The following is a 16,650-nucleotide window of genomic DNA, read 5'->3' on the forward strand; positions in this document are numbered from 1 at the left end:
ATGTTCCCTATGATATGATCTTTCTAATTTTAATGCCAAATTAAAGTTTTGACCCCAATTTCACGGTCCACTGAACATAGAAAATGATAGTGCGAGTGGGGCATTCGTGTACTGAGGACACATTCTTGTTTTTAAAATAATTTGAAGGAAAAATAATTATAAATAAAGTCAACAGTTGTATACCACTGTTCATTAGTCATAAATCCATTAAGCAAAAACAATCCGGTCACAAATCAATACTGAGTGTATCATATTAACTATAAGAGGAAAACAAAGGAACAACAGAAACATTGCATCAAAAACAAACACCAACATACATAGAGACTATTAGATAACAACTGCCATATTCCTGTCTTGGTACAAGCAGGCCATTTTAATGAAAAATGGTGGGTTGAACCTGGTTCTATTTCTATTGTGAGGTCAAGATTTTATAGGAAATTTTGTGATGTTCAGTAATGTTGGACAAATAGAAATTAGGTGTATAGTACACAGGCCTTGGTGGCTGAATAGTATAAGTATTCTAACTTCTGTACCACTAGCAAGTCAACACTGAGATTGTGAATATGATCCCACATCATGCAGGTGCACAAAACTCCAATCTTAATTGACTAAGATTGTTAATTTTGACTAAGATTGTTAATTTTCCTACGGAAGGTTTTGGTTCTCTCTGGGTAGTCTACCTTCCTCCACCAATAAAAACTGACCACCGCAAAATAGCACAATATTGTTGAAAGAGTCATTATTACACCAATCAATCAATCTAAGGTATTGTAAGATGTTTGTTATCCTTTAGCAAATGACAGTAGGTCCTTGAAGTAGAATTGCATAAATGCATTATGGAACAACATAAATCAAATGTTTTGAATGATAAACTTTAGGATTTTCATCATATGTTTTTTTTGGTCTTAATTTTAGAATGGTTTTACAGCAATGACAAGAGCAATTGTTTTCCACAAATTTGATATTATAGAATATTTATGTACAACACGGCCTATGCTGAAGACACTACCTGATAATGTAAGTAGGAAGAATCGGTAAAAAATCTGATAAATGTGTGATATATGCATTTCATTGTAACATGTTTACAAAGAACTTTTCAGAAATTTTAAAACTTTTTGCTGTATTCCTTTAGGTGTAATACCACCATTGATTTTCCTCTATTAGTCTGTTAAATTTGCACTTTTCAAAAAAATGTGCAGAATTTATCTTTGTTTCAAATAAAGAAATACTTGGCATGAGTAAAGTTTTATCCTGTCCAGTACTATAGAAAAAAAAATCATATAACATTTCATTGTATATAAGAAAATAACCATCACTGAAAGTTAACAATAGTTGTCATTCTGAGATGGGGGTCGGAGGGGTCCTGATCCCGAAATCGGGGGCTTAAAAACATGACATAAATTTAAACCCTGACATCCAGAAATTCGAAAAAAGAATTCCCTATCCCAAAAGGATCAATCCCGAAATCTCGATCTTAAAAACACCCAATCCCGACGTCATGAAAAAGGTTCTGCCCCCTCTTCTTAAGATGTATTTTATGCTCTATTAAAACTGTTTACCATAACAACTCTGAGATACATGATGATTTAACATGTGTCAAATATTTTAGAATTTTATTTGTGTATCACAAAAGCAATACACATACACTTATATATATATTAGTAGTACAAAAGTCTAGCTAATGAGTGGTTTATTTTTTAGTTGAATAGATACCCACTCCATTATGCATATGCCTTACCAGAACCAGAGAGTGAGAGAGTAAGGAAGCTGTTACAGGAGAAAAATCCACAGGAAATAGAGAAAAGAGTAGATAAAGTAAGTTGTTTCTTTTATTATATATATTGAATAATTCCATCTGATGTATTTATTTTGATAAATTGCTGTAAATTCAGATATTATTGTGATTTTGTAATTTTAGACTGAAATGAGATATTGAGAAAAATCCTGTTAAATTCATATAAAAAGTTTCAAACTGCGAGTTTAAATTATTGCGATGATATCCCTGTCGCATTTTTAGAAATAATAAAAACATCACAACCATTTCTGAATTTACAGTATATATTTCTGAGCTCTCTGATGTTTGGTTTAACTTAGGTGTTTTGACCTATATACAAATGAACTGTACCTTATCAAATTTATTCGTTTATAGTGCATTAATGTACGTTTTTTTTATTGAGTTAAGCCTGCCAATTGATATTTTACTGTGTGTTTTTCTATGTTGTGATGTTATGCTATTGTTTCAGAAAAAGGGAGAAGGTTTGGATCCATTAAAACGTTTAATCCCGCTGCAAATGTTTGCACCTGTCCTAAGTCAGGAATCTGATGTACAGTAGTTGTCGTTTGTTTATGTAATTTATACATGTTTCTCTTTCCTCGTTTTTTTTAATTTAATACAATTTAATTTTGGATGTAACAGGTCTTTTGATTGGCTGACGTTATTTTGTTATGAGCCCATAGGCATAATTTAGTCATGTGACCGTGACGTCATTAACGTTTTTTTCAAGGTTTTCTACGGTTTAAAATGGAATTTAGAATTAAATTATAAGAAATGACTGTAATATTTTTTATGTTATTTCTTCATAGACAGAAAAAATATTACAGTCATTCCTTAAATAGATTAGACCGTTGGTTTTCCCGTTTGAATGGTTTTACACTAGTAATTTTGGGGCCCTTTATAGCTTGTTTTTCGGTGTGAGCCAAGGCTCCGTGTTGAAGGCTGTACATTGACCTATAATGGTTTACTTTTTTTTAAATTGTTATTTGGATGGAGAGTTGTCTCATTGGCACTCACACCACATCTTCCTATATCTACTTAGGTGTTTTGACATATATACAAATGAACTGTACAAAATGATTAAGACCTGATTCGTGTCACCCTAATTGTGGGTTAGCTGCCTTGGAAATATTGTTGTTAACAATTTAAGGGGTAATGGGTTTTTTTAAGGGACAGGGTAATATGTGATAATTTCTGTTTCAATTTAATTCACATGTAATACGCTTTGTAATGGAAATTTTAAATACATATTATGTATTGGATTTTATGGGTACAATAACAGAAAATAGTGTTGTTATATTTATAATATTAATGCAAATTGCAATTTTTTAAAAGCTTTGCGCAAAAATGGAAGCAATTTTGTATTTTGTTGAGCCAGGAAAACTACAAAACACAAATTGTAGCAAACACATTCATTAACAATTAATCAATGTTTTATTATTTTTTAGGATGGACTTTACCCTGCAGACTATGCAGCACTAAGAGATAGTCTAAAAGTGCAACAGATATTATATGATGCTAGAACATTAAATGTTTATGCACAGGTTGGTTAATAAAGAAAATTATTGCAAGCATGCATGCTTTGATACAATATATTTATTATTGTTGTGAACAGATTATTTCGACCTTGAACTCAATTTAATGATTCAAGAGATTTTATAATTATTATGAAAATAAGAAGATGTGGTAGATATAGGAATGAAAATGAGATAACTCTCCTCAAGGGACCAAATGACAAAGAAATTAACAACTGTAGGTCAGTTTACAGTATAGACGGTTCTTAAAAGTTATTCATGTATGCATTGACCCAGAGTTCAATTTTCGAAAATGAGGCTAAGCTAGGCACCGGTATTATCAATAATGGCTTCTCCAGCAGCATCAACAAGTAAACAAAGAGATGAATACTGTTGTGTGCCATTTTGTAATGGCAATGCCAGAACTAATAAAGAGTTGAGTTTTCATCATATACCATCAGAAAAGAAAATGCTTACAAGAAAACAGTGGATTGTTGCAATCCGTAGAGATGAAGGTGAATTTTTCAAGGTAAATACTAGAAACACGTGCATTTGTTTACACTTTTCATAGAAGCCGATAATGTTAATGTTTTATATGTAATACCTGTCCCAATTTTCAATAATTAGTTTCAGACAGACTATAAGATTTTGTTCAACAATATTTTTCTTTAACAATACTTTTATTTTAGCCGTAAAACATCTGTTTAAGTGTTACATGTCAAACTGTTACCACATGTTGATAGCGATTTTTCCTTCATCCCATATCTGTAGATATGTGTAATTAATTTATCCCATGTTGTTTTTATCACTGTGTGTATGAGACTGTTATAAATATAATATGCATTTGGAACTTCAAACACGTCTGTCGTCATGGTCATAGAGAATGAAAATAATGTGATGTATTCGTAAACAACACCAACAATTTCATTCTCAACATTCTGTTAAAATTATAATTTACCTATAAACACATTTGTAAATTGCAAATACTTTTATTTATTAAATAATAAAAAGAATAAACTTCTTATTTTTTTTATAAATATGTTACTGGTCTACATTATAAATATGATAACTTAAGAACAATGTTATATAAATACAAGAACGAAACCTATTAATTTGTGTTTGTTTTCAGATTGGAGGAAATACAGTGGTTTGTTCCAAACATTTCAAGAAGGAAGATTACCGCTGGACTCCTAACAGAAAATGTCTCAAACCAGAAGCTGTTCCATCTGTCTTTGATTGGAAATTAAATGAAAGCAGCAGAAAGGCCCCCACATCAAGACAGTCCCTTTTCAAAAAGATGAAAGTTGACGATCGTGAAGATGAAGATGAAATGGTTGTAGAGGATAGTGTCTGTGAAGTTCACAATTCACAAAGTGTTGATCATGAAAATGACATGTAAGTTTAGTTATCAGAATGTATTAATTCAAAATAAAAAAATATTAAATGTACAAACCCAAATTTAAATTGAACTTGCATGTTTTTTTTATGTATATAATTATTTTTAAAATAATTGAAAAGAAAACATAAAAATATTTTATAAAATCAAAAGGAAACACAGTGTGCTTTAAAACTACTTCCCCCTTTTTAATGTTAAGGAGATTATACCATTACTTAATACATTTATTTTATATTGACAGGAGTTGTGATTCTAACATTCATGCTGACTGTCTTGAGAAAATTGAGAAACTGGAACATGTGGTACAGCAAAAGGACTCTGAACTTAAAGACAAGACCTATGAGCTGGCAAGTTTAAACCAGAAATTACAAATGGAACGGTTTGGAGTAACAAGATTTTCTTACGACCATGAAATGATAGAGTTTTATACTGGATTTCCAACTTTTGATTTATTTTTAATTTTCTATTCTGCTATCAAGCCTACTGCAACAAGAATGAAAACTGTGTATTATAAGTCTTCTGAGGAACCCAGCAATAGAGGACGTCCAAAGTCAATGGATCCTATTGATGAACTGTTTATGTTTTTATGTAGGTTAAGGTGTGGTTTTCTGACTGAGGACTTGTCAGTAAGATTTAACATTCATGCATCAACAGTAAGCAGAAAAATAATAACTTGGACAAATTATTTATATTTCATATTGGGTGGCATTAATATCTGGCCTAGTAGGGGTAAAATAATGGAGCATATGCCACAGGACTTCAAACTTCTGTACCCTAGCACGCGTGTGATAATAGACTGTACCGAAATTTTTACAGAAAGACCTTCTTCTTTAGCCTTGGCGTCAAAAACCTTTTCATCATACAAAAGTCACAACACCTGGAAAGGACTGGTCGGAATATCGCCACATGGTGCTATCACTTTCATTTCTGCATTATATTCTGGATGTATGTCTGACATAGAAATTACCAAGCATAGTGGACTTATTGACTTATTAGAACCAGGAGACCAAATAATCGCGGATAAAGGGTTTATTTTAAATAAATTACTTAAAGATACAGGTGTGTCAATAGCTACGCCACACTTCCTTTGCAGTGATGGACAGTTTACACCGTCACAAATTGAGGACAATCAAAAAATTGCATCCTTAAGAATACATGTTGAGCGGCATATAAAGCGGGCTAAAGAATATAGACTTTTACAGTATACAGTCCCACTTTCATTAGCTGGATCTGTGAATCAGTTATGGACTGTTGCTAATCTATTGACTCTGTTCAGAAGACCATTAATTAAGCAAAAAAACTAAATCATCACTAATTAAAAGTTGGCATAGTGTTTCATTTATACATGCATACATTGACATAATTTAGTTCAAAAAATAAGTGATGAAAAACAAATCAAGTTTGTCTTTTGTAGCTTCCCAAAATTCACTATCAAAATAAACTGTTTCCAAATGTGAATCATTTTCAAGCCAAACAAAAAAGTCACACCAGTCTAATCCTGTCACGGCCATTTGCATTTGTATTTGATAATGATAGTTATCATTTTTTTTCAATTTTAGCTCCCCGTCAATTAAATGAAGACATTTGACGCTTGATAATTGGTCAGTGTTTGGACACTTTATTTCCAACAAACCATGTGGTTGATTTCTATCAGGTGCATATACTTTTCTGTCTGGGGTAGCTGCAAGCCAGTGACACCAGGGATTTACAATCACACCACATGGATATAAGTTGACATTGTCATTCATCACCTTGCTATAGGCTTGGGCTGCAGTAACCTCACATTCTATACCACGTTTCATAGCTGCTGTCTGAACATGTCTAGTTGACTGCAAGCGTTCAGCAAGTTTAGCCCCATCAGCTCTTCTCTTGGCTATTTCTCCTGCATGTGATGCTGTGATAAGATCACGTCTAATTTTATGCCATTTAGGATCATTCGATTGAAGACGTGTTCCTTCCTCAATCTCTTTACTTTCCAGCAGTGTAACCTTCAAGGAGTCATACTTTTTTAACTGGTCTTTCATGAGAACAGTTTCAAAATTGTTAATCATGACATTTTTCAATGGTAATTCTGGAAATGAATTATTATCCATTAAGTTGAGGAGGTAGTCACTTGCCATTTTTTGTTGATAACTGAGAATGCTTCCTTTAGGGAATTTACCAAATTCAGTTTGAACTAGTTCTGTCCTGTGTTCTGTCACCACAGTGTCAAACAAAATGTCCATATCGTTAACCTGGACCAATAAGTCATTGACATTAATAGCTTCGTTCCCAGGAATAGGATTATATAGGGTAGACTTTATTCCCTTTGTAGCTCGTTGGGGATCCTCACGGTCATAACCCTGCACAACGATGTTATCAGCCTTTTCACCATGTAATTTCTGGCCTCGTGGAACATGCCACGTCTGTGGTAAAGATGTTTTAGCAATATCTGTTGGAATTAATTTCATTTTCAGGGATTTGTAGTGTGCAAGTTGGTAAAGAAGGGCTGACACATGTCCACAGTAACCACTTTGTCCAATTGTACATGTACAGAATGAATATTCAATCTGCCCTCCATTTAGCATGATCTGTGAAAGAATTTGAGATGTATTAGTTTAATATTTTGTTACTAATTTTATTATATTCATATGCATGTATTGATTAATATGTAAAGTTCTTTATTATTGTTTGAAATTGTTTATTTGCAAAATATTTTTTGAGGAGGATATAAAGTTAATATTTATATTCTATGTTTAGTACAACAAGTGAAATAAAATGTATGCCTACCTTGACATCATGTGGAGACTCGTTTTTTCTTTGTGATCTAAAACTTTTTCCTTTGACCAAACACCCAGTATCATCAGGATGCACTGTAAAAAAAAATACATTTTTTTATACTAAACACCTATAAAATTTAACATATAAAACTATGTAAACAAGTTTAATTATCTGTTACTGTCAAAGAGGGTTCATGCATGATTGCTACCCTTCACTTATTCAGCTGATTTATACGTGATTATCAGGATCAAGATACGGAGTTAATTATCTAAATAAATCAGCAGTCTGCAGACTAAAACAATAAGAATATGAATAATGATTTTTACTGCACAAATAATGGTCAAAAGTTATAATTTCCTGGTAAAATAATGGTTTGTGTAAAGACAATATTTCTCACGTGCACCTCGTAAACAAACATATATACAAGTGACCTTACCTGACACAGAATGTACGTATTCCTCGCTGTAGTTAATTTGAATCCTTTTGTCATTTGTTCTTTTCCTGAACTCTGGCTGTGTTTTCTTATAAATTCTTCCACAAAAGCAAATGATATATCTGGTAAATGTGAAAGATCTTTTGATGAGGTACCGTTTGTTGTTGATGCTGCCATATTGTTTACAAATAATTGCCTAGCTTAGCCTCGATTTCGAATTTATATGAATATTCATTACAATCTTATTAAGAACGGTCTATACTGTCCCAAGTCAAACTGAACTGCTATTATTAGCTGTTTTTTAGCTGTTATTTGCCAGTTCTTCATATTTTTAGCAGTCCTTTAGCTGTTCTAAGCATTCAATCTAATAGCAGTTTGAAAAACTGCCACAATTCACCATTTCTTAGCATTCGGCTTAGCATTCGTCTTAGCATTCATCTTAGCATTCGACTTAGCATTCGTCTTAGCATTCATCTTCATGATCTTAGCATTCCTCTTAGCAGTCAGGACAACAGTTATGACAGCAGTTCGATAGCAGTTGACCTATTAATCTTTGTTATAAAAATGCTTGGATCTGGCTATGTTTTCAGCTTGAAGTTAAACATTTATTTGAAGATAATTTGATCATTTTCAAATGTGCATTTTGGCTCCATGTTGTGTGGAAATACTTGCTAGTGAAAAACTGTATTTTTGTCATTTATAAGCTTAATTTTGGATGAATTGAATACTTTTACACACCTGCAGTACAGTAAGTTGAAAGTTACAGTTAATGCTTGTGTATATTCTGACATAACTTTGTTGGGGGAAACATAAATCATACAGAAAGCCCACAAAAAGGGGGGATAGTTGTTTACTTAAATAGAATATCTGATGTTGACAGGATTGTATTAGAATACTAGCATACATATACTTACAGTTCAAGATGTTATTTGAAAAAAATAGATATGATTATTTTAATCTATTATTTTGTTAAAAAACCCAAATCTAATCATATTCGAGAGTTCAAAAAAGGGGGAGGGAATTCATAGGTAAACCTAGACTGCAAATAGCTGATTGGTTAAAATTGTCGAAACAATCAATTTAATGAAATTAATTTATAATATATAATTTTACTCTAGTTTGTTTCAGAAAAAAGAAACATAATATATATTACATGTATCAAGAATTTATTTGTTTAAAATTCCAAGAGAAAGAGGATATAACTGTTGTCTTTTGGTCCACATTTAATAGAATAAAAACAGTACATTTGGCATGTTTGGTAATAAAATAATGATAACAATGAAATAACTTCTTATTTGAAAATCACTTAGTCAAGGTAGTGATAAGCCTCTTAGCAGTAATAGCTCTTTTTTAAAAGTTTTGATAATTAAAGTGCATTTTTAATTGTTCCTATATCATTACGGCCACTTATATAATTAATAAAGGGTCTTAAGACCAGCTTAAGTAAAAGCTACTCTTTTTTTTTTTTACATTCCCTTAAAATTAAGTCTGTTATTAGATTGTATAGTTATTGCTCTAATTACAAATATAAGTTTAAGTACAACTTTTTGAAATTTCACATAAGACTTACAGTAAAATATTAGAATTTTAATAATTTTAGATTTCATATCTTGTACACTGTATATTGATTACCAGTATTCATGTGTCGCCTTTGTATTACTATTGCAACTTTTGGCAGATCTAATAGCATTCCACAGCAGTTATTAGCAGTTTATAAAACCATATTAGGATGTAAAACTTAGCAGTTGGCATGAATATTCATTATTGACAGTTGTTATTATAGCAGTTCTCATGAATATTCATTATTTGATAGCTGTTATTATAGCAGTTCTCATGAATATTCAGATTTCATTTAAATTTTTCGTTAAAAATAACTGCCAAAGAACTGTGAAGGCTAAATAAACTGCTAAGAAACAGCTATGGAATGCTATTGGAATGCCTTTATGCAAATTAATCATTGCCTTATATTTGGTAACTGTGAATGCTAATAAACTGCTAATAAACTGCCAAATAACTGCTGTCAAGTGGGAACTGTGAATGCTAATTAACTGCTAAAGAACTGCAGTTCACTTTGACTTGGGGTAGTCCCAATTCACTAATTTCACGAGCAATATATTTTCGCGACTTTAGTAGAACATAAATCGTTGCGAAAATGGAAACTTGGATCTTTCCTTATTAAACATAATTATATAGATTAGAAAATCACAAAATTAAATAGCCGCCAAATGGACTAAAAGGGTATATAACACGAAATAAAGTATCTGCGAAAAAAAATTGGTTCACAGTTTAAGAGTTTAAGGTCATCTACAATCAGTAGATAGAAATATTGTAAGATGCATGTACATGTCAATCTTAGATGATTATTCTGTGCTGAATTGTGCAAGGTTCAGAATATAATAAGTATAATTAACTATATTTTCCATGAGGAACATTTGAAGAGCTTTTCATAAAACTTATTAGTTTATATGGACATTGTTTTTTGTTTGAGAGTTTTTAGAATTTTAGTACATGAACTATATATTCCATTATGAACATTTGAAGAAATTTTTATAAAACTTATTAGTTTCTTTGGACATTGATTTTGTTTTAGTATATTTAGAAATCAAGTACATTTGGTAGTTTTTACTAATTTACGCATAAATAAGTTGACCAATGATCATGTAAATTTTCTAATTTAATATTACTGTCTCACTTTGTTTTTTCCAGAGAGGTCCTCCATTAGGACGATGGCCAGTTGGTGCTTTAAAAGACCCACCAGAAGAAGAATAGATTGTTTTTTTCTTCAAAAGAATCATCAAATGATCTTTTAAACATTTTTTTTACACATTCAAGTGAAGAAGAGATCTTTCAGTTCTCACTGAACAAAATGTTTATCTCCATTGACAAAAAAATACTGAAAAGTTGAAATGCCAAATGACTCATTGAATTTAAATTAGTAAATGCATTTACTATATAGACTGAGGAAACCAAAGTGCTTATGTGGAAAAGTAAAACTGGTTTTATATTTGGCGCTGAAATGCCAAATATGATCAACTCAATGATGTTTTTGCATAATCATGTATGTTCTGACATATTGTTGTCATAATATTTTTACAAATCATGTTTTGATGACTGTGATGCAAGTAGTGTATAATACTAATACAATTGTAATGAGTGAACATTTATATATGTATGTTAATTCATTTATAATAAGGCAAAGTCCTTAAGGTCAGACTAGCAAAGTATTCTAAATCAGACTGGCACAGTTCTTTAGTTCCACATGGAAAAGTGGTTTAGTTCAGAGTGGAAAGTTTTTAAGTTCTGACTAGCAAAGTATTTAAGTTCAGATTGGCAATGTACTTTAATCAAGACTTGCAGATATTTTGAGTTTTGTTTATCTTTTGGTGCAAAAAAAAGTAACAAATTCCTTATGGAAGAACAAGTTGAACTTAATTAGATAGGAGCTTTAGAAGTTTCCAGATTGAGCAGTAGAAAAAAACAATCAAAAATATCAATGGAACAAATATGTTAAAAAAGTTGTCAGAATGGTTTAGATTTTCAATATTATAGCCTCAAGCATTACTTAAAGCCACATTCAATGTTTAAATGTGAATCTGGTGTAGTAATTTTGATATCGGCTATATTTTAAAATATTTATGGTACAATTCAGTTCAGATCTATAAAATCATTTGTTTTATATTTAACATTATCTGATATTGCTCATTTAAAAATGAACAGGGTTACCTATTATTTTTAGGGCATAAGATATTGCATGTATCTTTGAAAATGGCAATACTTTCTTACTGTGATTAAAACATTTAGACGTACTTAACTCTAATCCACCATTTATAAATGAATGTATAATAACTCATTATTAAGTCTCATTTGTAGGCATTTACAATGAAAACTAACCGCAAAATGTTCTTAATATTTGTATGTTTCTTTAGAAGTTTTTTAATTACAGTACCATGCACTGCATTTTTTCTCTCGACATTAACGTTATCTTTCACTATCAAAGTTATGTTTTTAATGTTGCAGAAAAAGACCTAATATGGTATTCTTTTAGGTCCATAAAGTTCCAAGTATTATGACAATAATGCATTCCTAACTTTCCAACTTTTGGTTTTGAGATTTCTGACAATTTCTCATCCAAATAGGGCTTCGTAAATATCAAATGTATTACAAATTATTTATTTTTCATATTCAATCATCTTAAAGTTGTAGTATGTAAATGTATGAATCAAAACAAAACCCAACATTCTTCCTAGATTTTAAAGGATGATTGGGACATGTTTAAAAAAGTGACGAAAACATCCTTTAAACACACATAATAATTTAAGTTTTCCACGATATGTTGTGTTTGTTTTGAAAGAATTAAAAGTCAAAGACTGAGGGGGTGGGGCCAAATATTCTCAATGGAAATGAGGTGTGGTAATATAAACTTATTTGCTGAATTGATGAATTGACAGACGGACAGATAAACAGACTGACAGAGTGCAAACCTAAATAGATATAGGAAGATGTGGTGTGAGTGCCAATGAGACAACTCTCCATACAAATAACAATTTAAAAAGTAAACCATTATAGGTTAAAGTACGGCCTTCAACACAGAGCCTTAGCTCACACCGAACAACAAGCTATAAAGGGCCCCAAAATTAATAGTGTAAAACCATTCAAACGGGAAAACCAACGGTCTAATCTATATAAACAAAACGAGAAACGAGAAACATGTATATATTACATAAACAAACGACAACTACTGTACATCAGATTCCTGACTTAGGACAGGTGCAAACATTTGCAGCGGGATTAAACGTTTTAATGGATCCAAACCTTCTCCCTTTTTCTGAAACAATAGCATAACATCACAACAAAGAAAAACATACGATAAAATATCAATTGGCAGACTTAACTCAATCAAAAAACGTATGATTAAACAATGAAGTATACATTTAATATTTAATTAAAAAATTATTTATAATGTGATAGCTGTAGGGTATTTATTAAAGTGATAATGCTCAGACATTTTAAACCTGTGATATTTGTTCTGAAATTTTCTTTAATTTTAAGTTTTATATAAATTTCTTCATTTTCAGATTGTTTGCTTTGTTAAAACTAAAATACAGTTGTTTCACCATATTTCAATTGAAGATTTTTATGCTTATTTGACACAATCTCCATTACCATTCTCAATTTTATATCTTGTACTGATTAAAACCAATTTATTGCATTTTACTTTGGCTATGTGTTCTCACTATAAGAAATTAAAAGTAGAAAATTAAGAGATATATTGTTGCATTTTTGCAAATTAAAATTATATATTATTACATGTATTATCATATTATAAATGCTATTTTTAGAATTTCATTTGTAACCTGATAAATTCATAGTTATATGGTATAGTAGCATCGGTACACAAATATTCACAATTTACATTTTTTAAATCTGAAGAAAATGTCAGTCTGAAATTTTCGTATTTTCACTACACAATTTTCAGACAAACCATAAAATATGTTTGGAATTTGAATTCCGCACAAGTATCTTTAGGCTAAGTTATGGGCAATTTTCGAGGAATTGTTCTTTATATCAATGGCTATGTTTTTGGTTGTAATAGAAATTATCATCCTTTTAAATACTGAAATGTTCTGTGGATTTGTTGTTTTTATTTTTTTTTTAATCAGAATTAAAAATTATTTTTATAGATAAAGAAGTGTTGTGTTTTTTTTTATCTGAACTGCATCTAGCAATTCATCGTTTATATAAAGATGATACCACTGCATCAAGTGTGGTACACTATTCCTTTGCTTGAGACAGTTTATCAAATTTAGAATATGAGAAATAACATTTTGCACTAAATTGGAAGTGACTTCTATTTTTCTGGTGATTTTAAGACAATATGCAGACAAAACGATGTGTTCTTTCTCTGTGATGCCATCAGGTACAATGTCATAAAAAAAAATCAGCGGAAAGAAAGAAATTTTGACGCCATTATAGATTTTTGAGCAATGAAGAACTATATTCAAACTAAGCACACATTGATATTTTAAATAAAAATAATAAACAGGTTTAGAAAAAGGATAAATTGGAATATTTTCCTCATTGTCATCTACGATGAGGCATTTGATGAGTAGACTTCATCAGTCTGTCATGTTTACCTGATCTAGCCTGACATATACCTCTATTTCATGTTTAAGTGGTCAGGGTTAACAAGGTCAGAATGTTTTCATTGTTGATGTGTTCATAGAGGATATATCTGTCTAAAATATGGTCTTGGCCCTTTATTTTTGGTTCTAGAGAACTAGATGGGATTACTATAAAATATTTTTTCTTCGGTAACTATACATGCTCATGATGGTAGTCTCATCTTTTGTTATGTTGATTAGTTGTATAAAGGTGATGACCTTGACATATCGTATGGTCATACACCCAGTCTAATATTTCAGTGGTTAGATGAAATTTGCATGATATAAAAATTTACAGGTGCATTTCATGAGTCAGTTGGTCATTTTGATGTTATCTTGACCTCATTTTCATGTTTGTGTAGTTAGGGTACTGTAGGGCAGCAAGTTTTTGTGTGTTGATGATTTCTGGAACGACTCGTATGTCTGTGGACATATTGAGTTTACCATATAGGTCTTTTGCTCAGTAACTTTACATAATAGTGTCCATATATTGAGTTGTATTGAGGATATGTCTGTGACATGTCATAGCAAGCCACCAGGTGCGGCATTTTTTTGCTGTGTTGAAGACCCATTGATAGTCTTTGGCTGTTATCTGCTTTTTGCCTGTGGTCGGGTTGTTTCTCTAACACATTCCTTATTTCCATTCTCAATTGTATTGAACTCTGTCTCGTGCATATTTGGTCATGTTAAATTGACAGTTGTGAGTGTTTCTGAATTTTACATTACAGGTCAACACTATTCGTTTTGTAGATTGTATGAGAGGAGAAGATGTTTGCATGACTACATGATAGACACTGATGTACATGTATGTGGATTGTTTGCAGCAGGTTGTATTTGTTTGATATATGTCATATGTCGATGACCTCAAATTCATGCTCTAGAGGTCAGGTGATATGTTTAAAGGATGAAGTATGTGATTCAGTAACGAATATTGTAGTAACATGAGCAACACGATAGGTGCCACATGTGGAGCAGGATCTGCTTACCTTTCCGGAGCACCTGAGATCACCCCCAGTTTTTGGTGGGGTTAGTGCAGCATGGTCTTTAGTTTTCTATGTTGTTTCCTGTGTAATATCATTTGTCTGTTTGTCTTTTTCTTTATTAGCCATGGCTTTGTCAGTTTATTTTCGATATATGTGTATGATTGTCCCTCTGGTATCTTTCGTCTTTCTTTTGTAGGTTGGCAATATTTAGTAGGTTTTTAATAATATTATTGCTTGCAAGTAAGATATTTCATTCTCACATATGGCCTTGACCTCATTTTCAACTGCAATTGGTCTTTTACGTTTTTTCTATTAGAAATACATCTCATAACAAATTAAATATATTTTGTATGCAGGTTTATAGTATATGCACGAATGCAAGTGGATAACTGTTTCTTTTCATGATTGATTTTCAGTTTTCAGCATCAATATAAACATAGCATTCAAATATTAAAGAGGGTAAGATATTCTAGTCCTTCAACTATTGTTAAGGTGTTGGACCGAAAATTCACCCATTTTAAAAGATCGTAAACAAACTGACAACGTCATGACAAAACAAAAACCACAAATAATACTAGTACTTCACAAGACACATCATAGAAAACTAAAGAGTAAGCAATACGAACTGAACAAAATACGGAGGGTGATCTCCGCTTCTCTAGAAGGGTAAGCATGCAGATCCTGCTCCTCATGTGGCACCTGTCGTGTTACTCATGTTACTAGATCATATGTTAAATTGCCCTTCCCTGACACTAAATGATGCTTTTGATGTCATTGTTATCCTAAAATTTCATCCATTTTAATTTATATCTATTAGTGTAAAATTGCCCTTCCATGACAACCACTGAATAATGCATGCGAGACATTTTGGTTCTTTAACTGATGTTAAGGTGTCAGATCAAAATTTCACCCATTTTAAATTAGATCATATCTCTGACAACAAACTGATGTCATTGTTAACTTTAACTAACAAACGCATTTGCAGATAACGTTTGGTCTTCTTGTTCATGGTTTTGCATTAAAAATAAAGGATTAATGTGCTCTATATATATATATAGTATATATTTTCTTTTGTTACATCTTTTGACATCGGACTCGGACTTCTCTTGAACTGAATTTAATGTGCGTATTGTTATGCGTTTACTTTTCTACATTGGCTAGAGGTATAGGGGGAGGGTTCAGATCTTATAAACATGTTTAACCCCGCCGCAATTTTGCGCCTGTCCCAAGTCAGGAACCTCTGGCCTTTGTTAGTCTTGTATGATTTTTAATTTTAGTTTCTTGTGTATAATTCGGACTTTAGTATAACGTCCATTATCACTGTACAAGTATACATATTTTTAGGGGCCAGCTGTAGGACAAGTACGGGTGCGGGAATTCTCGCTACATTGAAGACCCATTGGTGGCCTTCGGCTGTTGTCTGCTCTATGGTCGGGTTGATGTCGCTTTGACACATTCCCCATTTCCTTTCTCAATTTTATACTTGGGCTTTTTTCAGGAGCACTTGAATACCAAATGGTGGTATTTCATTGCATTATATTAAGATTTGCATATAGAAAGGTATTACATGTACAATTCAGAATAAGCATGGTTTCTAAGAATATATAGAAAGCTGTGAAATTGAAAAAA

General features: G+C 31.7%; 2 protein-coding genes across 3 annotated transcripts in view; both read left to right on the forward strand.

Annotated features, from left to right (window-relative positions):
* The window catches only part of LOC139481936 (uncharacterized), a 60,263-nt gene extending 48,924 nt beyond the window's left edge, over nucleotides 1–11,339 (forward strand). Inside the window, exons 20-23 of one of the 2 annotated variants that reach the window (XM_071265513.1) lie at nucleotides 916–1,017; nucleotides 1,702–1,815; nucleotides 3,223–3,318; nucleotides 10,584–11,339. In XM_071265513.1, coding sequence (XP_071121614.1) covers nucleotides 916–1,017; nucleotides 1,702–1,815; nucleotides 3,223–3,318; nucleotides 10,584–10,646 — 375 coding nt within the window. In that variant the 3' untranslated portion in view covers nucleotides 10,647–11,339. The remainder of the gene's footprint in view (nucleotides 1–915; nucleotides 1,018–1,701; nucleotides 1,816–3,222; nucleotides 3,319–10,583) is intronic. The other variant, XM_071265514.1, reaches the window with a different exon arrangement.
* Nucleotides 3,542–7,467, forward strand: LOC139481908 (uncharacterized). Its single transcript, XM_071265427.1, has 3 exons — nucleotides 3,542–3,817; nucleotides 4,418–4,683; nucleotides 4,926–7,467. Exons 1-3 carry the CDS (start codon nucleotides 3,635–3,637, stop codon nucleotides 5,986–5,988), a joined length of 1,512 nt encoding a protein of 503 aa, XP_071121528.1. The 5' UTR covers nucleotides 3,542–3,634; the 3' UTR covers nucleotides 5,989–7,467.
* Nucleotides 11,340–16,650: the final 5,311 nt, after the last annotated feature.

The sequence above is a fragment of the Mytilus edulis genome, chromosome 7 (genome assembly GCF_963676685.1).
Source record: "Mytilus edulis chromosome 7, xbMytEdul2.2, whole genome shotgun sequence".
Lineage (NCBI taxonomy): Eukaryota > Metazoa > Mollusca > Bivalvia > Mytilida > Mytilidae > Mytilus > Mytilus edulis.

Bases quoted from the DNA above. Each gene is read 5' to 3' on its own strand.
- LOC139481908 (XM_071265427.1), top strand. From the start codon at position 3,635: ATGGCTTCTCCAGCAGCATCAACAAGTAAACAAAGAGATGAATACTGT. The intron at 3,818-4,417 runs GTAAATACTAGA...GTTTGTTTTCAG, and splicing joins ATGAAGGTGAATTTTTCAAG to ATTGGAGGAAATACAGTGGT. The intron at 4,684-4,925 runs GTAAGTTTAGTT...TTATATTGACAG, and splicing joins GTTGATCATGAAAATGACAT to GAGTTGTGATTCTAACATTC.